Source organism: Odontomachus brunneus, unplaced genomic scaffold (genome assembly GCF_010583005.1).
Source record: "Odontomachus brunneus isolate Ranch 3 - 2012 unplaced genomic scaffold, Obru_v1 Obru_scaffold_020, whole genome shotgun sequence".
Lineage (NCBI taxonomy): Eukaryota > Metazoa > Arthropoda > Insecta > Hymenoptera > Formicidae > Odontomachus > Odontomachus brunneus.
In genome coordinates this window covers 438,279-462,716 of record NW_022639470.1, presented here as the reverse complement: position 1 = coordinate 462,716, position 24,438 = coordinate 438,279, and the positions used below count along the sequence as shown (strand labels likewise).

The window sequence follows — 24,438 nt, the reverse complement described above, 5'->3', positions numbered from 1 at the left end:
GCAAAGAGACAACGTCGAGCACACACACACACACACACACACACACACAAAAGAGAGCTCTTGGCCATTAATAAATTTACTTAGCGAATAATCGAGAGGATCGAGGCTGTACCGTACTGTCTTCGGAATATATACGGCGACCTTTGTATTCCCGGATCCGGCGTATATATTCGTGGTCGTGTACATAAAGGATCCTAGGGGAAAAAATTGAAACATTACTCACGCGGCACCATTGTTCTCCCCCTTTCGTGCGTCCCCACATGCAAATGGTAGAATTTTCCGTCTCCGCCGTGTATTTCACGTTGAATTTCATGCTGAAGCGCTCTCGATGTAGCTTATCTATTATCTGTGTCGAGAATCTCTCGTGCCGATAATGGGCCGTCTAGTGGCATTTGACTTCATCGACTTATCGTGCGGCGCAACACAATCACGATTTTCTATTTCTCACGCTCGAAATGATTTTCCTGATCGTGTCACAGAGCAGACATTGGAGTAAAAGTTTTTACTCGATAGAATATTGTCTTTTTGCAAAATCTGCGTTGTATTGGTTGCACAGAGATGCGAATACTTTTACACGATAAAAATGGGCACAAGAATGAATTAGAGAATTGTTCAATATATGGTAGAAATAATACAAAATTTCAAAGTTGATATTTTGAGTGTAATTAGTCTGTCAGATGCTGTCGGCTAAAGTAAATATTCGCCTGATATAGCTTATACATATTGAAAGCGAATTTGCTCCGCAGAAAAATGTCAAAGGATATTGCAGTATCTTTACATCTGAATTTAGAAGTTTAATTTAATTTAAATTTAAAATAATCGGGAAAGTGTGTATGTGTTCGCAGAAAAACATTTCTATGTATATTTTTAAATACGGTAAAATAAAGCAAGATATATTTGTGTAAGATTTATATGTACAAGAAATACGAAAAAGAGCGTGATTGTATTAATTGTTTCTACATTATCGACATTTTTGGAGTTTGTCATTGACTCCAGCGTTCCTTTAAACAATTGAACATTCTGGCTTTCGTCTCTATTTTTTTCAGAAACTTATTCAGTCACATAATGTGCCCTAGATATCTACTTCATTTTTCACAAATGCACAATTTGTTTTAGAACTGTCTTTCTAGCAAAACTATTTTTTACGGAAAATATGATATTGGAAATAATTAAGCTTGATTGTTCATTTGAATATTGGGGGATAAGTTCGCTAGTTTTTTTTTCCATATTGCATTTAATCCGTTTCGTAACGTTTACGCCACTATCTTAATTCATTTATCTTTCTTCGGCATCCCGCGATATGCAGTTATTCTAAGGCAGCATGCATGAATTGCACGTTAGGTCTATAATGTACACATATATTTACCGGCGGAAAAAGATAGATGACCCGCAAAATTGATCGCCGTGCGAAACGAAACTTCACGGTCGCGTACTTGAGGTCCACGGGTTACGGAGTTCACGGCGGGCGGGAGGTAATCGACGATTAAACTTCGTACGTCGGCGGCAGTCTCGCCGCTCCCACGTTAGGGTTTAACTCGGTAATAATAACGTCGCCCGGGTCGGGGCCTCGAAAGTTAACGGCGATGTTGCGACGCGCCTGCAAACGGAACGACGGGCTCCGCGTTTTAAAATTAATCGACCGACCGATGTTCATCGGGAACGACCAAACTTCCGGACAGCATTCCCAGAGCTTTCGGGAGAATTCCCCGGAGAGGGATGAAGGTGATACGGAGAAACGGTGACGTGAAACGAGCGACCGAATCGTTCAAATTTTCATCAACAACCCTGAGAACCGGAGAGGGTCAGAGGGATACTTGAGAAAGAGTGGCGCAGGGAGAAAGAAAGGTCGTCGCACTTTCCGAAAGTTCGCTTTCGCTTCGTCCGTCCCGCTCGATCCTGCCACGTCAAGGAGCGCGTACGCAACGAATCTTCATGCTCCCGCGACTATCGCGTTTCCCCTTCATAACACCACCGAGCATTTGTCTTCATTTCTTGCGCCACTCTAAGCGACGGTACGTAGTTATGATTTAAAGCTGCAGTTCCGCGGGGCGCGAAGATGGCGAGGAAGGACCAACGGTGTAGACGCTAGTAAAGCGACCTTTCGACGACAACGACGACCACGACGTAGACAAGGACGAGTAGAAGGAGGAGGAAGAGGAGAAGGAGGAGAAGGAGGAGGAGAACAAGTGGCAAACTGCTCACGTTACAGACAAATCGCGACGTGTAGAGCTTCTCTCATAGTGAAGCCTCGCGTTCAAGCGAGCCGGTTGACGGTAATTGGACTATCGCGTGATGCGAAAAACTTGGCAAAAAGCAAGGGAAATCTTCAAATGGCCGGACTAAGCCGCATGCCGATCGACTCGATGACGATAATCGCGGATTACGCGATTATCATCATCCCATTCGATGTCGCGAATACGGGAGCGTCGTTTATCCGTGTGATCTCGCGGCATGCGGATCACCGCGCGCGGATATTTCACAGGATGTCCGGAATCGCGGGAATGCACACATAACACACACACACACGATGCGCGCACACACACGATCGGCCACGCTTCATCCCCCGTGTAGATCCTTATCCGACGGTCGGTTTCCCGTCTGGGCACGCTCGATACACCCTCACTCACGTGAATTAAGGCGCGAATTAACGGGGGTGTCCGGCGAAAGTTGTTGCTCGAGAGTGTCCCCGGGCTCTCGTCGCCGTTATCATACATACGGCGCGCTGTTTACAACTTTCCAGTCACGACACGCCTTATTATCGCCAACGGCCACGGTGATTTCGTGTGTGGCGCCTATATCACGCCGCTTCGCGGCAGAATAACAACCGGCACGTAACTTCGTGTGCATGACACCGCGCCTGCTGCCGCGCGAGCGTTAATAAATGCATCGTACGTAGGGCGCTACGAAGAGAATTGAGCGTCGTTAAGGGAATTGCAGGATCAGATTATTTAAAAATCGTGCTTGTTTTTTCACAATTTTTCATGACAAACCGAATGAATATGCAAATGTGTTATTTTGACTATATTTATACAACATATAAAGAGAAAAAAAATATAATTTTGATGATCAAATACTCAATGCAAGTGTATTGTACATGCAGTTAAAATATATTTCGTTTTTTTTTCAAGGTCGTCATTTTGCAGTAATAACTTGACTCTCGGTGATTCAATTAAGCTGAATTTTAGGTAAAAACTCCCGTAAGCTTGTTGTTATATTGTAAACCACTGACAAACTCGTGAAAATATTTAATTTTGAAATATTAATTTTTTTACTATAAAAGAACTGAAAATTTAATAATATTCCATTAAGATATTTGCAATTTTGTTAACATTTCCTCAATTTCTATTATAGTTGTTCACACGATAACGAAGCTTACGGAAATTTTCTACCTAAAATTCAGCTTAACTGAACCACCAAGAGTCAAGATATTATTGCAAAATGACGATCCTGAAAAGAAAAACGAAATATATTTTAATTGCATATATCATACACTTATATTGAGTATTTGATCATTAAAATTATATTTTTCTCCTTTTTATATATTGTATAAATACACGTCAAAATAACACTTTCGCATATTTATTCAGTTTGTCATAAAAAATTGTGAAAAATCAAGCACAATTTTCAAGCAATTTGACCCTCTCAGTGCCCTTAAGTCGCGATTGACCTCCACCTTTTACGACGCGCAATCTGCCGGGCGATCTTTGCGAGTGACGGTAAATTGTTTTGCGAAATATCAGCTGATTCCAATCCGTATTAAGGAGATACTGAAGTGGATGACGAACTCGAAAAATGTTGATAACTCAGAGACGGTCGTTACTCACACAATCACGCTATCCTTTTTGTATTTCTTGTATATACAGAACTTATGTACATTAAATGTGGATTGCTTTGTTTTATTATATATTCAGCTAAGAAAACCTAACCATATATGTGTAGAAACCTTTTTGCAAACTTTTCCATGAACATGAAAAAATTAACACAAATGTAGTAAAAATTATTATGTTTATGGTAATTTCCATTATGTTTTATGATTTTCATGATAGTACCAGTCTATTCCCGGATTACTAAAATTGTATTGTAATTTTTATTACAATATTTTCTCTGTGTAAGCAATGATTCTCTCCTTACGGTCCAAGAATAATCGATTGTGATTGGCCAATTTCTTTACTGCATACGTTTCACTGTGTGTGCCATTCGTTTAAATCATTCGTTTGATTACCAGATGCAGCGACGCGAAGTCTCGAAACGTTGAAAGTTAAATTGAGTCAGGTAAAAAGTTCGTTTCGATTTCGCAGTTAAATTTTTCACTGTCAAATTCAATGGAAACAAATTATTCGTCAAACGAATAATCTATGATTTTTCTGTTAACGTTAACTGACAGCAAACACTTTTAGCATTGTTACTTGTATTATATATATGTTGGGTTGGCTATTGAAAATTGAACTGGACTTTTTGTCCAATTCCGTATATCCAATTTAATCAAACAGACTGAGTTCTTGGTGAGTTCTTGGTTTTTCTTCTCGCAGAAGTTACTTTCGTCCTGAGCTTCTGATCGACTCGTTACTCCCGAGCTCCTATTTTTTTTCAGTTTATTCATTTCAAGCTATCAGATTGCAATCTGCCGGATTGCAATCTGCCAATTCAAGAGAGTTGAAATAGAATATCTTTATTCGCGCTCACGCGTTAGCCAGCTTCGTGAAACATGACGTAGATGATATTTTTGCTTTTCAGTTGTTAAATAAGTCCTGCACATATTTCGAATGTATGTCGGTTAAAACTTGTATTTCGGTTAAAACGGATCTTTCTATGTAGTGATGGAGTTATAAATGTTTATCGCGTCACATATCAAGTCGCTTCGCTGAACCACTTACCCATCTCGATATGTGATAAAATTCTGTTGCGATATAACGCGACATAATCAAAACTGCATACGAGCGCGATGTTATTGTCGCAGATGATATTTTCGTTCGCACAAACGACTGGGTTTGATGCGAAAGCAATAGGACGGGACGACTTAATGCTCGATCGCAACGGAAGAAAATGAATTTCCCGGGTGCGATAATGCGACTGCCGCGATATTACCAAATGGTGTATTCGTATATACGCCGAGGCGATAGCGAGCGAAATCGTCTTAGCTTGGTTTCTCGTCAGCGACGACGGACTTTTTTTTCGCAGCTCATCCTTAGCGCCCCGACGATCCTGCGAGAAGTGCGGTACTTAACGTTGTATTAAAGGCCCGATAACATGATGCTCGAGGAAAGTTGTGACGCCATTAAGATAATCTCTTGCGGTAGTATTATGCCGGTGCGCCGCAGAAGCAGAACGACAAGGGCCGTGGGGTTGGTGGGCGCAGAAGGGACGCAGGAACGAAGTCGACGGAAGGGGAAGAATATAACGAGAAGAAGCGGGAGAATAACGGCGAAGAGAGTCCGATTACGATGCGGCCGAGTCGCGTTCGAGAGGCTCGCGCGTAGAACGTAATTAGACGTTTGAGTGTAGAAAAAAAAACTGTCGAAGGATTGAAGTTTCTTCGGGCTGAATCTCGAAGCGCGCTTGGACCGCGTATTCACTTGATTTGCTGCAATACCTGCCGTTGCCGCGGTGATAAAAGCGGCTAGATAGAGGATATTGAGCATTAACGACAAGAGGAAGATGTTCCTTTACACGGATTACATGGATCTTCTTTTATTATCCCGAGAACAGAGAGTGAATCGAAGGGACACTACGCAGACTAATCGCATATGATCCGAGATTTGCAACTCGACTACTGCACATACACCAGCGGTAATGTCGTTTCCATGGAGTGTGATTGGCGCCGCTAATAATTTCGGTTCAATTATATGCACGGATAATAAAATTTAATATCAACGCGAAGTTTGGTCTTAATGAACGAATCAAAATGTTTTGGTTAAAGGATACAGAATTTTTGTGTCTGTGTGGTTCTTGTTACTCAAATTTCGTTCTAAGAACTAGAAATTCCGTTTCCCTTAACGCGTCAGTTCATTACAACAAAACTTCATGTTAAACCTTTATTTGGCAGATATAGAAAAATACGAGGAAACGAGTTTTTGACTGTTTAAATGAAGCGAATGATGTCCCCTGAATGCAGTTATATTTTTTTTTCGAAATATTATTTTGAAAACGTATTTTCCACAATGTTTGTCATCTAGTGATTGGATTACCTAATAGTTTGGGTAAATATGAAATATGAACGAACCAGAAATTCTCGTTGAAGGTATCAGAATCTGTTCGAATTAATCTTTCGCTACAAACGGGACATCATATATATGTCACGGGTCACATATTTTCTCCACCATTAATAATAACTTTATTCAGCTGAACAAACAGCTTTTTCAGCATTCAGAACACACATCAGCCATCATCAGCGCCAAACAACACTTTTAATTCCTTTGCTAAAACTACATTATATTAAAGTATTTAATGAAATAAAAGTAAAAAATTGTATCTTTAAAAAACAAAATTAGTAGCAAAAAGATTAACTAGATTTCTGGTTAAGCAGAACTTCCAACTGTTCAAGTCGACGACTGTCATTAATCAGAATTCTGTTTTTTATATTTGATATTTTCACCAGACATTTGGTGTATCCAACCAAATCGTTCACTATGTATATTTCTATCTTCTTTGTTCTAATTTAAATCAGATATCGTTGTTTGCGCAGTCAACCACGATGCGATCGTACGCCTGGCGATATCATTGTCACGATTTTCCACGGTAATATCGCGTGTTGACAGGTCGGGTTAACGAGTATCCTCTATTGTTAGCCGGTAAGCAGTACCTTAATCGGCAAACAAAAGAATTAACTTATCCATCCGATGCCTCAATTTGCAGTAAGACGGCTACGAAACAAACGGAGAAAGGGAAGGGGGATAATTGAACGGCTTGCGTGAGAAGTAATGTAGGTCAGGGAAAATCGAAGATTAAATTATATCCTTTGCAGTACAGTCCTTTACATACTTCCAGATTCGCTCACGACCTACGGTTACGCTTACGTAATTTTCAAACAGCTTATTCCCGCAAAAATTTCATCAGCTGTAGAGAGAGGCCAGGATTTCCGCGAGAGCGCGCGGACTGATATGAAATTAGTCGTTCAAAAGTATCGCGCGCGATGTATTAGAGTTGGAAAAAAGCAAACGCCGGCGGCGTGATCCGAAGTTGTAATTGGAGTTAAGAGAAATCTTTGCTCGCCGGAGATTTAATCTGTTACTACAGAAAACACGAGCGCGATATCGCTGCTTTATCAAGCCGGGAAAATCTCATATCGGAAACTGTCCGCCGCGGAATGAATTATACGGCGCGGGGCTTGAAGATAATGAGAGAGGATACGCGAATCGAATTATCCGCGTGCGAAATCGATGCAATTAACACTTAAATGGCGTTTCTCGGTTATCGCGTCTGTTAGAAAGAAATTGGGACTGGTTTCATGAGAGCACTCTCCAGCGCCGTTTATATATGTACATTTATATTACACCTATGTCTTTGCACACATACGCACACGTATACGCACACGTGTGCCGCGTAAAATCTATTCGGTTAAAGGATCCATACGGATGAAAGAAAGCGAGATTATAGCGGAACATCGCTCGCACAAATTCGCGGCTGTGAAAACTGCAGCCGTCGATACGAATTGGCGTTGCCATTAACTGTCTATTCCGCGTTGGGCATTAATTAAATTCGTGAAAAGTTGCTGATTTTGCGAAACGTTTCATACGGAGCGTCCAAACTAGTATGCAGTAACGCTCCGGTGATATCGAGATAGTTAATTAGATATTTAAAACACAGCGGTCGGAGACCCAAAATCCGAGATCAGGAGAGACGAACATTTTAATGTGTAAACGCATTATCGTTTTGTGCGTTTGTATGTTTGTTTGCGAAGTGCCCTGTTAAAATCGTTACTACCCTCGTCAAAAGCAGTAACGTTATACACGCATGTTATATCGGCACAATGTATTGTTCGTTGTAATATGGAAATATCGTGCGCCGCAATTGTGTACTTACAACACGCCAGTAAAATGTAATAAGCTCGTTTATCGCGTATGGAACACGTACTTCGAGTGATGGTGTGTGCGTGCCACTCAAATTGGCGATAGTTATGCAAGAATAATCCAACCCACAAAATTATAATTTTTGAACTTTTGTTTTTTCTCTTTTTTTTTTGCCAATGGATACAGTCGATACGTCTTTCTACATAAAACAATCAAGATACAAACCTTATGGGCGTCTAAAATTAATTGAAAAACAGTTTTTATTCTCCATTATTTGCATCACTTTTTATTAATTTTTACAAGTCGCGTATTTTTACCCATTTTTTAAGGCTTTATAACGAATACCCCGGGAAATAAAACTATGCTTGACTCTTTGAACGATTGCGAAGAAGCTCAGTACTATTTATGCTTTTTAAATTATGAAAAATATGAAAATATAAAAATATGAAAATGTGAAAATATGAAAATATGAAAATTATAAAAATATGAAACTATAAAAAATATTTTTGTATTTGAAAGTAAAACATTAAATACATACAATTTAATTAACACGTTATTATATTTTTTACTTATGTTAAGTAGGATTAGCAAGGGTCTGCAAAACTCACCAGTAGCAATTAAATTTTTGGTTTCAATTATGAATACATTTGTTTGATCTCGTTTTAACCAAATTTCCGTCCGGTTCACCAAACTTTCGTTTTGACAACAAAATCCTCTTTTCAATACACATCAAATGTTTATCTTCGTTTTTCTTGAAACGTACTTCGTGTGGGTTGAATCCCGAGTCGAAATTTTAGCCTAATATTAAACCTTGAATTCTACAACACAGTAGAAGTTAAATTAGCAAAGTAGGTTTTTAATTCTAATGATACAATTTACTCCTACTTTGACTCTGATGATGTCCGAAATTTCTCTTTTCACTTTCTTTAGCGTCAAAATAGTATTATAGATTTCGGAATATCGACATAGATGAATGAAAAAGTGAGGCTGAAAGTAGGAAACTCAAGATCATTTTAGCATAATTACTGCCAATTACTCTTACATGCAGAACGTCTCGTACATACGGAGAGAAAGAGTCAAAGAGAGAGAGAGAGAGAGAGAGAGAGAGAGAGGGTGGGAGAAAAGAAATGAGAGAAAGTGTAAGCGCGTGATATTCGCCGACATTACGTACAGACGCTTAAGTAAAACGTGTTAATGCCGCGGAGTAAATTGCACTCGATCGGCAACGCGCATCGAATTATCGACACAAAGGACAGATTAATAAACGGGTCAATAATTACGGGCGTAGATTCCGTATCGGCGGCTAACTTGCTGATTGCTAAACGTTTACCCTGCGCCAAGTATCGAATATCTACGTGAAGCGTTAACAATGGGAAGCGTCGATCAAAATGAAATCATAACGCGGCCCCGATGCGATTTTAGAGTAAATTTTAAAAGCCGCCCGACGCATTTAATCCGTTTATATTCGGACATCCGCTTTATGATTTCATCTCCACTCGCGAGGTTACGCGCGAGGACATTTTTATCTCCGCTTTCATGAAATAATTTCTCGAAGCGATATCTGGTAAACGAATAATTCCCTTCCCATTAACGTTTATCGTGTGCGGCGCAGAAGAGACGGCGGATCGCTGATCTCGAGTGCAATTACAGAAAGGACAAAAACGCTAATATCCAGATATCAACTGATTTGCCGGCGCTGGCAGCGATAAATCGGGGCCACCTCGCCGAGGCTCTTGACGACTCTCGATCTCAATTAGCGCGCGATCCTCGTTTTTCGAGTGAGATTCGCACAAAGGCAGCGCTCGTGCCGTCAAAAGAATATCGTGTTTCTAACACACGCTGTTAATTACACGCGCACGCGAGTCCGAGCGGCACCTTAACGGTTTGTTGTCCGTGGAAAATTAATTATTTCGCGCCAGGGGGAGCTGGTTGAGGCTCTGGTCGTTGAATGTATCGAAATACCTGCAGGACGGCAGGCTTAGCAGGCGGAAGGAAGGGTGAGAGGCGGCAAGGCAGGCAGGCAGCCAGGCAGGCAGGCAGGCAGGCAGCCAGGGTGAGTCGTCTGGGGGTGGCGTGTAGTTGACGCTTTATCGGAAGAGCGCTTTTGTTAGAAAGTCAATACCTGTGAAGAGACCTGGGCGCTCACTTCCTGATACGCTCGCGTTAAAGAGTACACTTTAGAGCACGCATAAAACCCGTGTGATTTTTCTGGCGGAAATGCTCTCTTTCTCTTTCTCTCTCAAATCACGCGCGCGAGCATGTTCTGTTATCCAAGACAACGAGTAAGGATCCGGACACATAGAAAAACTTGAGAGACCAAGAATCTTTATGCGCGGAAAAACGGGTCTTCGTTAAAAACGCTTGCCGTTTAGAGCGCCAAATTTTTTGTAGAAGTAGCAGCAAAGAAACTAAATTTTGCTTAAAATTTTAGTATTTTTATTAATTTTACAGTTATAGAAACAATATTTTTTGTCCTAGTTCAATAGATGGAATCAAGTTTTACAAACAAAAGGCTATTTTTTATTTTTTTATTCTCGCCAAATCATGACAAAACAACAAAATGAACCACTTTTTTAATGACTTGTATACTCCATAATACATTATTTTTTTGCAGCTTTTTTGACTTTTGTGTTTTTATCACAAATCCTTACAGATTACATTCCTACTAAGTTTATTTATGCATCTTTAGTCTTCACTGAACGGCAAGCTTTTTAAGGAAGGGTCGTTTTTTCGCGCGTAAAGATATTTGGACTTTAAGAATCAGCGACTGTGATTGATCAATTTGCCTACTGCTTACATTTTATTGCTTAAGTTTTTCTGTGTGTTATGGCTCCTGTCCACAACTTTGCTTTAATCTCTAAACCGTAAGAAATTGACCAACTACTATAGATTATTATACTACTATAGATATTTAAAAAACAATCAGTTTCTTAAGAAGAGTAAAATTGTGTAGATTCTTAAGAAGGTAAGATTTGACGCGCTCACTCGACTCGGCTCGGCTCGCAAACGCTCGCGACATTTTTTTTATCGCGCGCGATAATTTGTACGACGACAAGGACGCTCGAGTTAAAACGCCGCGGTCGCGAAACGCCACGGCATCGTCGTCGACGATCTCCCTGTGTACGACGGTTTATTATATCCTTGATATCGGATATCGTCCCTTCCTCCGGAATCAGGCGAATAAATCACAACTGTCAGCCGCGAGATATTCGCCGCTGATGCATTATGTATTTTCCGTTGCCGATTCAATTTCGAAAAAAATATTCCACCGAAGGACCACTCTAAGAGGGATTGTCCGTGTCCCGTGTGTCCGGACTTTCTCCTCTTTCGCCGCCACTGCGGTAATATCGCGCATTTCGAATTCACCATTGAGAAAAAAGAGAGGAACAGAGAGAGAGATTCGCTGTTTAAATTTCGGACGAATATCACCGCCGAGAACAACCGTGTTTTGCGACGTAAATACATCCATTACTCATTTATCCGCAGCGTTGCGTGATTACATCGCGCTAGGATAAACCACATAGTTATCGACCATTCGATTTTATGAAGTTTCAATTAGAGTAATTATCGGGTTTAATGCCGTTTCCCTGTTGCCGGGTAGCGACGTATTTTCAAACATTCACGTGAGACTCGTGGAGATTTGGTCGATTAACTTTTGGTACAAAAAAGTAAAAAGTGAAGAAAAAAGCAAAAAACGCGAGTAATAACCTTGCATTATCTGGCACGGATTTAATTGAAAGTGCAATTTTAACACTACGCGCATATCGCTTGCACTTCCCTCTCGATGTGAAGCTCGGGGCGATTTTAACACGCATGTTACTTTTGTAATTAAACACATGGAATATTAAACCGCGCGATCATTATTTTGCGACGAGAATCGAGTGTCTCCTAAGTGGCCAATAAAACTGCATCTCTCGGACTTGGTGTGATATATTTGCTTTTAATTAAAAAAAAAGAAAACAATTTACGACTTTTCCCCCTTTATCGCCGAGGTCTCGCCGAGGCTCAGCCAGACCTCGCACTCTCGCTCTCGGCCGCACCTCTGGGCCGCCTCGAAAAAAGTGCTCAAGGGTGTCGTACGCGAAACAGGCACCGCCACTCCCCCTCCGCGGCATTAAGCACTGTCGCTGTGTAGACGCTAATTTAAATACGACAAGAATCCCAGATTTCCTCGGCGGAGGGTGAGTGGAGCCACTTTACTACCTAATACATAGGGAATGCAGATACGTATCGGACAGTGCGACGAGGTGGGCACGAAGGAGAGACGGAGAGGGAATTGTTTTTGTCGTGGGGCAACGGAAGCTGACGGGGTCCCGGGGAGCAAAAGGGAGGGCGCCGGGGGGGTTGCGGGGCGCGAGAAAGAGAAAGAGACGAGACGGGACGGGCGAGAGAAGGGGAGAACAGAGGAGGGTTGGTTAAGAGAGAACGGGGGTGGATTCGGCTACGCAGCGCTGCCGCGGCCGACCCGGGAAACTCGGACGGGGTTGGTCCGAAAGCTCTCTCAGTCGCGGACGAGCCGCCACGCAGTGATAACACTCTATATATCGCGGCGCTAAACTGAACCCGTCGCACACGACGATAAGACACGTCTCAGTCACGATAGCAACGTAAGTTCGTTAGTGAAAGCATGGGCCGTCTGTCACTAGAGTATTCCGTCAGTCTGGCGTCGCGCGAGGATCGCGCCGCATCGTCGAGCCGGTGATCGATTGCAACACCACGGGGATCCACGTGGATGGATCGACGTTTCGTGTAACATCCAAACTTGGCGCTCTGGATTTCCGCGATGTCGACGTATCCGTCCGTCCATCTCGTTCCCGTCCCGTCGATCCGCTCTTCCCAGTGACGATTTTACGAGCTCCGAGGCGAGTGACGAAAACGTCACGCAAGCGCTGAGCAATTAAGGACGTGTCGCGGTTTTCACGTTGTACCAAAGGGTTGCTGCACCTAGTCGCCGAGCTGCTAGCGCAGCTGCGACGCTGCGGACGCGACTAACGACAATCCGCGCTGTTATTTCATTGCTCCGTTGTTACAATCGTATCCCCATGTCTCCCGTCGGAAAGCCTCTATTCTGTGCCACGTTATCGTCCGGTAATCACAGTAACAAGAGTGAATACCTTAGTGATTTCATTAGTTTCATACTTGCATTATTTTCCTGTGTGTATATACGTATAAACATCTTCACATACCGATATGCATATTTGGAGAATGAGCAGGACAGTGTTATTTTAGAATTGTGCAGATGTATTAAATACTTATAATACAGAATACGAATGAATGATCACGAAAGAATCGTGAAGATTCATTCCTGCGATTAATTAACTGCCAACGTGACCAGTGAGACCCTATTAAGGTGACGATAGGATTAAGTAATTCAATGCGACACACGGGGTAACCCTTTCTTGAATTATTCCCGAGAACTGGAGCAGCGTCAGAGAACGTCAAAGATAAAACACGTTCAAAGGATCGGAAAAATGTGATAGTGACGAAGAGATAGTGGGGCGTGACGGATTCGCCCTATAAACTCATATAAAATTCCCTTTGAGCTGGTTGTGTTAACGATAGTGGCTCGGTTTTTGGCAACCGCACGGCTGGTTAGTCACCGTTGACCGTGCGAAAAGGCAGTTACGAACTTTATGATTACGCGGCGTGAGCCGATTGTTTCATTCGTTGATTACATGCAAGCTCGCAGACATAATTCGCAAAGCGTTGGAACGGCTCGCGTGCAACGATAGCGCGTATCTCGCCTTCAAGGCGATTTCGCAACGACTGAGGAGTTTATCTGTGCGGCTCACTGGTGCTCTGCCGAATCTCAGTTGGTATTGCGTTAATACTGCGGCCACTGCTCTTCTTCGCTTAACTATGGGCCCCCGCGGGGCAACAGGAACGGCAGTGCTGCCAGTAGCGGGCTTATTAATTCACGCGATGGCCGTGCCGAACGGGCCAAATGTACTTTCGCGAAATGCGAGAAGGTGAGAATGGAGCCGGTACACTTATCATCTGGCGGGACGTTTGGGCCGCCTCCAATTTCTGGCGATTGCGGGCGTTGCGGGTAAAAAGAGGGTCAACCGGCGCGCGGAGTGCAATAGCATTTGGGGGCGGGCGGCGCGACGAATGAAAAAAGATTTCGCGTTTAATCGCATCGTGCGACGCGCCCGCGACGCTCGTTAAATATTCATGGCCGTGAGACTCACGGGGGCCAGCTAAATTATTTATGATTCTTTTATGTCGCGAGATCGTGTATAATAACAAAGTGAAAGTTCCGTTGCAAATACAAGAGTGGTGAGATGTAACGCGGGCCAATTGAAAAAATGTGCGGTCTATGCAGAGACAGCGCGGATTTCGCCATGTCTTTATTGCTATACTTCAGAATCGTCCTTTGTTAGGTCAAGTATGACAGTACAGGGTGATGTGTCGATTAGTCCTTACTCGACAATACGCCAAACTCTGCGATTCGTCACATTGCGTTTGGTCACATCAGCAAGAATTGAACTGAAGTTTCATTGTTTCTCGCACCTTTTGGCACGATTCCCCCGCAATCTAGAGGACTTTGAACACCGATTCATGACCGTCGATGAAACTGGGCCTACCACTCCACTCCAAAAACAAGAGAACAGTCGGAACAATGAGCGCACGGAGACACTCGAGGCGTTCACTTTGGCGCACTGTCGAACAAAGACTAACCGACAGATCGCTCTGAACTGTCATACTTAACCCAATAAAGGACGACTCTGAAGGACGGTAATAAAGATTGTGCCAAGTTCGCGCTGTTTCTGTAGGCCACGTACTTGCCGAACCACCCACGTATTCGCGAGGAAAATTATCCTTTTGTTCTGTTTCTCTCACGTCTTACAAATGAGAGAGACGTCCGTTAGTTGTCGTATTTGCGATGAAATTTATGAAATTGGACAAGTATTCACCGCTGCCGAGGGCGAGTATTATCGGTTGATCGAGCAATGCCCATCTGTCTATCTTCCTTTGCTTCTTTTCCGACAAGTACCTCGCCGAACGACTCGCAAAATAAAAAAAACGTCCGATTTGAGTTTATTATGAAGTCCGTGAGACTTAAAATTCGCTGAATTTTGTAGCCGGTGCAAACTCGACCTTCATTCTCTCCATTCCGCTGGCGAATTAATGTCCTGATTTTTGTTTCAATCCCTCGCGACGGATTACGCAACGGCTGATTTGTCGTGTCCTCGAGGTTTTTGAATCTGACCGCGCGATCCAAGATCGACCAATTTTATCCGGCCACGCATCGTTTCTTGAAACGAGAGCGTCAGTCGCGAAGTCGCGTGTATCTTAACGGCTAAGGAAGGCTGCCACGTAACCGTCGAATTAGAGCGACGATGAAGGACCAATCCTCGGGTAATCGAACTACCTCTCGCTCCCCGTGCGAAACGTTATATTGCTTCATCTCCCGAGTTCGATAGAAAGTTCCCGTACTACGTCGGAGCAGTCGGCTTTTTCTCATCCCCTTTAACGTCCTTAACGTCGAAACATCGCTCGTCAGTTCGTCGTATCCTCGCCCTCTCGATCACTCTTCCGTAACGGATGAATATGTCGAGCTTCGCGCAGTTACGGTAATCCATTATCTCGGTAAATAATATTTTGATTAATTAATAATCGAATCTGTGCAGGGGGAGAAGAGCAGAGAGAGAGAGAGAGAGAGAGAGAGAGAGTTATTGTTGGCTCGTTTCCGAAATTTAGACGATACAACAGATCGACAGATGAAGCGTTAATTAAGCGCGTCCGCGAATACATACTCGAAAGTGTAACGCGAGTATTTGCGTTAGGTAATGCAAGTCTAATGCAAACGGTCATGCCTTTCGCCGTTAGTTTAGTACGCTTTCTATACTCACGGTCCCGCGCCCCAACCGAATGTATAGCCGAGCTATTTAAACTTTCGGTCAACGTAGAAGTGGTTAAAGTTCGCCAAATTCGGCAAACGCGTGTGTACCTTAATTAACACGCATACGCAGGAAGTTCCTTGGTTATTAAGCCGTGTCGTCTAGAAAATTGGATGTATATATCCGGCAGTAAGCCCTCTCGCTTCCCCGCGCATCCCACTGTGCTATGTACATCCACACGCGTACTATCCGCGTGTTACGCGCCTCTCTTCAACAGCCTCGATTTGCTATGAAATATATATACGTGGAGGAATACGTGCTCGCGCGCCTACAAGGCAATATTAATAAGCAGGCTGGTAATTATCGTAAGCCTTTTCTTCCGTGGAAAATATTAACAGCGTCGCGCTTCATATATTTGTGACCTACTAAAATTCATATTCCCAGTTGTTTATGGGTCGCGTATCGCCTTTCAAAAACGCACGCCTCATAAACGTCACTCAGTGGCTCGTTCTCCACTTAATAAGATCCTCCAACTCGAAAATCCTAAAAGAAAGGTCAGGGGAATAAACGATTCTCTCTTTCTCTTTCTCTCTTTCTAGATCAGATTTTAACCCGACTGCTCCACTTATCCGTCAGATGGAAAAAAAACTCGGGCGAGTGGAGGTGCGACTGATTGCTGGTGCGGCGCGAGGCGCAGTAAATCCTAAAATCCACCGAATTTCGAAACCCCGAGGCATGTCGTAATCGAGTCACTCCGCGGTCAATCTTAAACTACCGAGTTATACGAGTGACTCTGCGGCACTCGCTCCGGCACTTTAATCCGGAGAACTTGAGAGTGCACCTGGTAGACGACGATGGTATATCTCCTCCTCGGCTACGAAGTTTGGGCTCACAAGAGGGGCGGGTGGCGCGGTTGGACGGACGGGGGTGGCAGACCCAATTACATCTCGTTCGTGCAGAATTGGACGAATATATACAAGATGCTTAAGACGCCTTAACTACCTTGGGATTTGTACCCACATTCTAACTGTCGAGATTCGTTTAAGTACCCTACACGCTGGACTTTCGTCGGTTATCCGGATTTGCATTCGAACCATAAATTCGTTCCCGCGACTGCCGGCGATTTTCGCCGCGAGAGGCGGCCTCTCGTGTCACCGTCGAGTCCGCGTAATCTTCGGCCCAATCCCGCTCGCCTCGAATTATCCTCTTCCATCACGGCCGCCACGATGAAAGTGTCTTGCGGGCGCGCTTTTAATTTTCCACTTTCTGATTAAAAAGCGGCAGAGACAGCAGCGAATCTCACGGTCGTGATATCGATGTCGAGAGAAACGTTTCCCTGGCTCGTATATAGTCAATCATTCGAGCGAGATTGATTAAACGTTTAATACGCACGTCTTTCCCTTTATGTTGCAGGAAGCCACCTCTTGAGAGAAACTGCCTTGAGAGAAACTGTTTCCGGGGGCCATGATAATGCCGTGCAACGGCGGTGGCAGGCGGCGGTGAAAGAAATTCAGTGAAATCGAAGATCTAGGATTAACTGGCGATTAATGTACAACGCCACTTCGAGTTAATGGAGCGCGGCCAACGAAAGGGGAGGCACGCGATGACATGCCACCAGCTGAAGACGGAGGTTCCTTGAGCCTGGATTAGACGGCCGCTTAAAATCCGAGCATACTCCCGTCTTCAACCAGGATCGATCGAATCATCGGCGTACCTCGAGGAGAACCAAACTTCGTGCGCGCGGGAGAGCAAGAGAGCGAGAGAGAGAAAGAGAGAGAGAGAGAAATACTCCAATCACGTGCGCTGCTCGCAAATCCGCGCAAATCGGGGAATCGCAGTTCTCCATGATAGCGGATCGGCTGAGGAGGTGGGAGAAGAGGAAAATCGTGGGAAAGAAAACAGCTAGGTCGCCCTTAATCCCGAATGATCAAAGACTCGACCGACACTGCTGAGGACAGATTTATTCTGTGTCGCGCGGATATTTGAGAGGCTGTGTGGCTGTCACGGCGCCCCGAGTTCCCGTAAGCGATGTGCCTCCCAGTGAATTAAAGCGGCGTACCACGGATAACCGATCGTTTTGGGACAATCGATAATGCCGGATCGTAAAACTCCGTGCGGGGCACGCCGCGTGTCTGATAAATAATGCAATTCCGCTATCGGGAGGCTCGGTGTCTCGGGCCGGTGTGAAACGGAAAACGAACTACTGGGAATCACCCTCGGTGTGCCCGAGGAGAGAGAGAGAGAGAACGGCAAAGAGAGGGAGAGTTGTCGGAGGGCCTCGCGTGAGTTACGACGCATCGTGGTGTGTGTGCGTGCGTGGTGTGTATACAGACTTTATGAAATTGACCCGGAGTGGTTAAGCGCCGCGGCCGAAGAACTAGCAGCGACTCGAGGAGGAGGAGGAGGAGCTTAACAGGTGCGTGTACTATCCGCGATAAGTGATCGTGCGTGCTCTCGACGGGGGTGCGTCAAAAAGTGCGGATACTTCTCACTCGTATTCCCCGACGGTCTCGATTCTCCACGGCGACATCGGCGGCGATTGAAATAGTGTCGATTTCGTATCCGGTAAATATTTGTCACGCGTACTCGAAATCGAATAGTTTAACACGGTGCGGAAGCGTCGTCTCGTCGCGATTCAGAGCTCGCTTGACGAGGAAACGCAAAAAAACAAGGACTCTCTATATAGACACGCGATATCAAACAGAGCTCGTACAAAAGGCCCCGCGAACACATGCGCCGGGACGCATAAATCGCGCCAGCCGTACGTGCAATTAAGAAGTAAATCGGGGAGCCGTAATTAACGCGGTAGCTAAAGTACGAAGACGCGCATACCCGGTGGTAATTAATTACTTTCAACGTGAGTTTAGAAAAGTCCTCTGTCGGATCCTCCGGGGAGTCATTAAGTGGACTTGAAGAGCGGCGCGTAACTCATGAATAGGAGCGTATAGCGCGAGTAAATTTCTAGGATAGTCCTAATTACTGGGGCAAGGAAGTTATATGAGGCTCGCGGCGCAGCTGCGAAGAATCGTTTCGCGTTTGCACGGGAGTCCGGAAAATCGCGGAGATATACGAGGGAAGGGGACACGTTGACGATTCGAAAGTGCTCCGAGAGAGAAAGAGAGAAGAAGGAAAGAGGACGGAGAAAGAGAAAATCAACCTCATTTTCGTGCCCAGATATTCCGAGCGAATCAGAACGCGGACGGTGCCATGTGCGCCTCGTCAGACAGACAGTAATCGCGTTAGGACCGTTGCAAATTCGTACGTGGCGAGTCGACTGTTCGCGAACGAGCTTCTCGCAGACTCCGGCGATACGCCTGCGATAAGGTCGTTTCCTGATCCGCGAACTACGAGCATCTCGACGGAGCACGTGAAGATTCGGGTGTTCTAGGTTTTTTGCACGATAGAGGCGACAACCGTCGCGAAATCGTAAACACAGGAGACTCGAACCGTTATCAGGGTTGTCGGACGGAAACACCAACAAAAACACACGCGGCACAGTCGCGTCGCAAAAACAATCATTAACCGTCAAAGTGCGACAGTCCTTGACGAGACGTCGCGCCGACGACACGCGTGACTCTCGGCTGGTTCTTTCCTCTCGAATCGTTAACGAGCGCGAGGAGTCACACAGAGAAAGTGAGATCTCTGCGGGGGAAACGCGTCATCCGTTCATCTCGAGTTATTTCGCAGCGGAAATATTCGGCCGTGAACTTGGTGCGCGAAGCAGTGGTGTCATCGTCGGTAAAACGACACAATCGATCGACGATTGTTACCGCGAGGCATGACGGTCCTTATCGAGACTGTCGTGATGTGATGTGTCGCGGGCAGGTACGAGTGGCGTTCACGATCGGTCACGAGAGAATGACGGTGACGTACGCGGATGTTGTGCTGTGCCGGGACGCTGCAGTGAGTAACTGTCTATAAAAACGACGAGAGTGCGACAACGGGATCATTTTCGTCGTCGTCGTCGTCGGGAGGGTGAGAACAGAGCCGCCCGACATCGCTCGCAGAGACATCAGCATGAGGGATCATCGAGGAGGATGGTTGCGCGCTGCGCTGCCTCTGATAACGTTCCTCTACCATCAGACGGGTGAGTGTAGTCCTGCATGTTTATTATCTCGCCGGTGAGAGCGAGAACTTTTCCAGCGACGCGCGCGATCGAGTTGCACAAGACCGTCCGATCGCAAACTCCATTTCACAAAAATACAGATTCCTCCGTGATCAATTCGAGAAGTTGGTCAGAAAACGGGTCGCGGTATTTCGGGAAAGAGGAATTGACTCGAAAGTCTCGAGCTGCTCTCTTTCGAAGAAGATACGAAATGCATAGAAGCGCGCAAGGTCTCTGGAAGGAAATTATTTTTCAATAATATGCCCCAGTCGGAATTTCGAGTCCACTGTAAGTCTCACGAGTGTTGATTTGCGCCACTGGTAATGCTCTTTCACCCGTGAGTTCTATCTCGAAACTGTCAATATTTTCTCTTTACTTTTCTATTTGTCAGCCTCTCCATAGTCTCTCGAACCCAAATTTAAATCTCTATCGGCGCCTCTACACGTTCAACTCGCTATTTTGCCTTCCTTGTTTCTGCAAGCACTTTGCCCTTTCCAGCCCTTTTGCATCTCCAAATTCTATCGACGCATTTCCAATACCAATAAAGCGTCAGATCACAAAGATAAAATGTTATTTATCACTAACCTTTATTGGATTATTTTCAATATTTGTTTATCGCACTCAATTTATTTGTAGTTGAGTAAAGTTGAACGTGTTGCTTAATATGGAAAATAAAAAACTCACTGTGCGATTAATATATCTTGCGAATTAGAACGCATATTTTTTATGACGAACTTCTCAAATTATGCGGATAAATTAAATTTAGTATTAAATTATGATAAATGAACGAACGATTATATTGATAGATGATATCAAGAATTGATTATATACGAGATCCTAGAGTACAAAAACCGGATTTCAAACGTCCAGATTGACATGTCCTATGTCAAGCTAGCGCACGTTGTCCTACCGAATATTCTGTTTTTGTACTATTTTCTAGTGGCCCAAATAAACTTAAAGCGGTGCAACGTCACTCTGTCGGTCATTCGGACAAAGGGGGTGTTGGTAAAGTGGGCCACATCGACGTGTGACATGCAGTAGGTTCCCAACACACAAATACGTAGCCGCAGGCGCGATTATATCGAGCTGTATATCACGAGTGAAATACCTTAGGAAACCTAATTTTTTATGAGATATTGCGACTTAATGAGCCGCGGGTAACCGAACAGTCGCATAAAACGGGGCTTATTACTGGACTAATAACGCGAGATGTTGATTTCTCCATTTCCTTCCCGGAATTCGCTTTATCGCTGGCAAGTATGTGTACTATAATGTGTCCGCGAATGTCGATAATTATCTGCCATATTTTATCTCGTACGACCGGCAAATTGTCGCGATAAAAAAATAATTTGCACTCTGGGAGACCAACATTGTAACTGTCAGAGACATTTCCGCGCTTCATCTATTTTGAGAGACAAAAAGATAAAGAGACATTATTTATTAGGCGCAATAACAACGAATAGAAATCAGCCTTAAGCATACTTATAAAATATTCCGAACACTTTCCTTTTGCTCTAACAATTAATAAACAACCATAAAATTAACCTAGATTATCTGACATGTAATCTTTTTTTAACATAATTATCTCACCTAATTTTATTATATTAATTTATTTATTAATTGTTAATAGAATATAATGAAAATGTACAGAATATTTTAGAGGTGTGCTTAATCGATCGTATGTGTTATTTTGTAAATATATCTTTTTATCTCGACCTATTTCGCAGGAATTTTTAGCATGCGTTTTCTCGTTTCTGACGTCATTAAAAAGAGATGGACAAAAACTTAGGAGCTTTAAATTACTAAATGAAAAAGAGAGAGAGAGAGTGATGGAAAAAGGAGGGAAAGAGAATGAAAGAGAGGAAAGAAGCAGAGAAAAAAAAGCGTAGAGGAAAAGTCACGTTGTCGTAACATTCCGCGCGGAGTTAAGACGAATTTCGGATGCGATTTATCCGCAATTGCCGCAAGATAGAGCCCGATCTCGGTATTCTTAAATACCGCGCTCGCTATCGCGCGTTTGAGTTGATTTCCATGCAATGAATGGATTCATGAATAAAGCGCTTTTAGAGATCTCTCTTGCTCCTCCGTCGTGAGGCAGTCTGCCAATAATTTTAGGGCGAACTCTATCGACATTCCAAATTATTCATAATTCGCTATATGTATTCTGAATTGCATTAAATCGAGAGAGCTCGATGGTGGAGTCGACGGACGATTCTTACCGTTAAGCACGACAATTTCAGCTTGCTCTTACGCGTAGCTGCGTTTTCTGTGCCGCCGGTTTAGTCGCGCTATCGGACGTTTTTTCTCACGAGCAGTATAATGGCAAACTGCTTACTTCCAAATAGCGAGCGATTCGTTATTTAGGACGTCGCTCAAAGAAGATATCGATCGAGAGCGGGGTGGGGGGAGGGTGGGGAGTCGTGTCGTGAGCGTGTAAGCAGAAATTCACTCCTTCGTCATAAACACGCTTCGCCTCGAGCGAGCGAGCGAGCAAGCAAGCGAGCCGTATATAAATTACCCTGAAATTTCTCGCTACGTTCCGGAATGATAAATAATATGGGCCCATGATGTTACATGCGCTATACCATCCGCTATCGATGTAAGGAAATTCCGCGCTCGCGCTGTTTTACCGTTTCGCGAAATTGCGTTTTCAGCGGAAATTCCGCCACGGTTTACATCGACGCGAACTAATTCGTTACGCTATCGAAGATGGGCGCGTATGCACCCGCCACGGAAATTCGGAGCATGTTTCCAATCTTTACGGCGCGATTCACTCGAGCGATCCACTGAGTCAATTCGTTATACGTTTCGCGTGTCGAGATGGGCCGATGATGAGAATAAATATTGGGACGAATCATTGAGTCGCGAGTCGTAGAACTTCCGTGCGCAACAACTTCCGTGGCAAACTTTATATACCGGGTACGTTCGCGACCTAAGTGGAAAACTTCGCCGTGTAATATGTAATAATATCGTGCTCGCGCGCACGACGATTGTTCGGTCCCGAAAAACTACAAACCGAATTAGACATGCCCGGTAATTAACGCGTCTTCGCGTCTCTCTCCGTCCAGCCGGCTGTTAGCTTTGGGAGAATAAACATCGCCCGAATTAGCTGAACAAATTTCTCTCGTTCCCAGCGGCGTCGCTCTTCCGGGTGACTTTCATCGCGTCCCCGCCACTCCCGCCGGATCGAGGAATGGGGGGTGTCCGGAAAATCCATCGTGGAGCGAACTTTCTTACGAACGTCACGGAAAATTGAATTTTTAAGCGACAGGTCGTTTGCTAGTAGCCGGCCGAATCTTCCCTTTCTTCTTTCTCGCTCGTTCTCGTCGATTCGTCGTTGATTCACCCGTGTATTTTTCCGATTCCATCGCAACTTCTCTCCGCGCACCTCTATTCAACGAAGGCTAATTACAACTGCGATATTCCGCTATGGACGAGTTTAAACGATCCGCGGGAAATACTGTCGCAATTCCGTATTTAACCTCGTGTTCCGTGCGCGGAAAAGTTTCGCCTTCATTTATTCACGACTGCTCATTGCTCCCCATTGTTAAAACCAAAACCGGAAACATTATTAAACGCTTCATAAAAAGAACGGAAGAGAGGCAGAAAAAAATTATGACTTTTCGGAATAAATCGAAATTTAGAAAGTAATGATATAATTAAAATTTACTCAGACGAGACATCGAAATCGCGCGACCGAAAATTCATCGACCGTTGAAATGAAAGGCAATAATTTATCGTGAAAAATATGAGAGACATAGATATAAACTGCTCTTTTATATTTTACCACGATATTTGTATCAATCCGCGGACGGAATTTTCATTTCGCAGTTCCCTGTAATTAAAACCTCGATCGCTTGTCAGATACATATACTGAAAAGAAACAAAGTTTGAGAGTTTGAGAGTGTGCGAGCGAAAGAGAGAAGCATCATTTATTAAAGCGCTTTATACACAGAAAATATACATTATACAAAAAATATAGAGAAAACATTTTTTTATAACAGAAATAGTTATGATTATAACAAAGTTAATTCATAGAAATGTACAATGTGTATTATGAAAAGTAAGAGTATATATAATATAAGATTAATAAGATGAATTAAATAAGACTAATTAGAAATTACAATCCTGATAATGTAAGGAGAATTATATGAAATGAAAGAATTTAGGTTCTTTAACAGATTTAGTAACATTTACTGTTCTTTAACAAATTTCAGAATCAAGCAAACAGGAATTTCAATCTTTCGCCGTCTTTGATATGTTTAAAAATCTTGCTTGCTTAATTTTATAACTTTTTAGAAATAATGCCCATTTTGCCATCTTACCCCGGTAGCCAACTAGCTTTGGCCTTCCCTATGATATAACAGGTTGAGCCGAGTCAGAGAGAGAGACAGAGTGAGTGAGCGAGATAAATAAATAAATAGAGAGAGGAGAGAGAGAGAGAGAGAGAGAGAGAGAGAGAGAGAGAGAGAGAGAGAGAGAG

At 43.8% G+C, this 24,438-nt stretch overlaps 1 protein-coding gene across 3 annotated transcripts in view; it reads left to right on the top strand.

The window, feature by feature from the left end:
* LOC116842052 (T-lymphocyte activation antigen CD86-like) overlaps window positions 1-24,438 on the top strand; it is a 286,780-nt gene that overhangs the window by 135,801 nt on the left and 126,541 nt on the right. For 2 of the 3 annotated variants that reach the window (XM_032810705.1, XM_032810704.1), the window contains exon 2: window positions 17,264-19,937. In XM_032810705.1, coding sequence (XP_032666596.1) covers window positions 19,868-19,937 — 70 coding nt within the window. In that variant the 5' untranslated portion in view covers window positions 17,264-19,867. Of the gene's footprint in view, window positions 1-12,518; window positions 12,614-17,263; window positions 19,938-24,438 lie in introns of those variants that run through there. The other variant, XM_032810706.1, reaches the window with a different exon arrangement.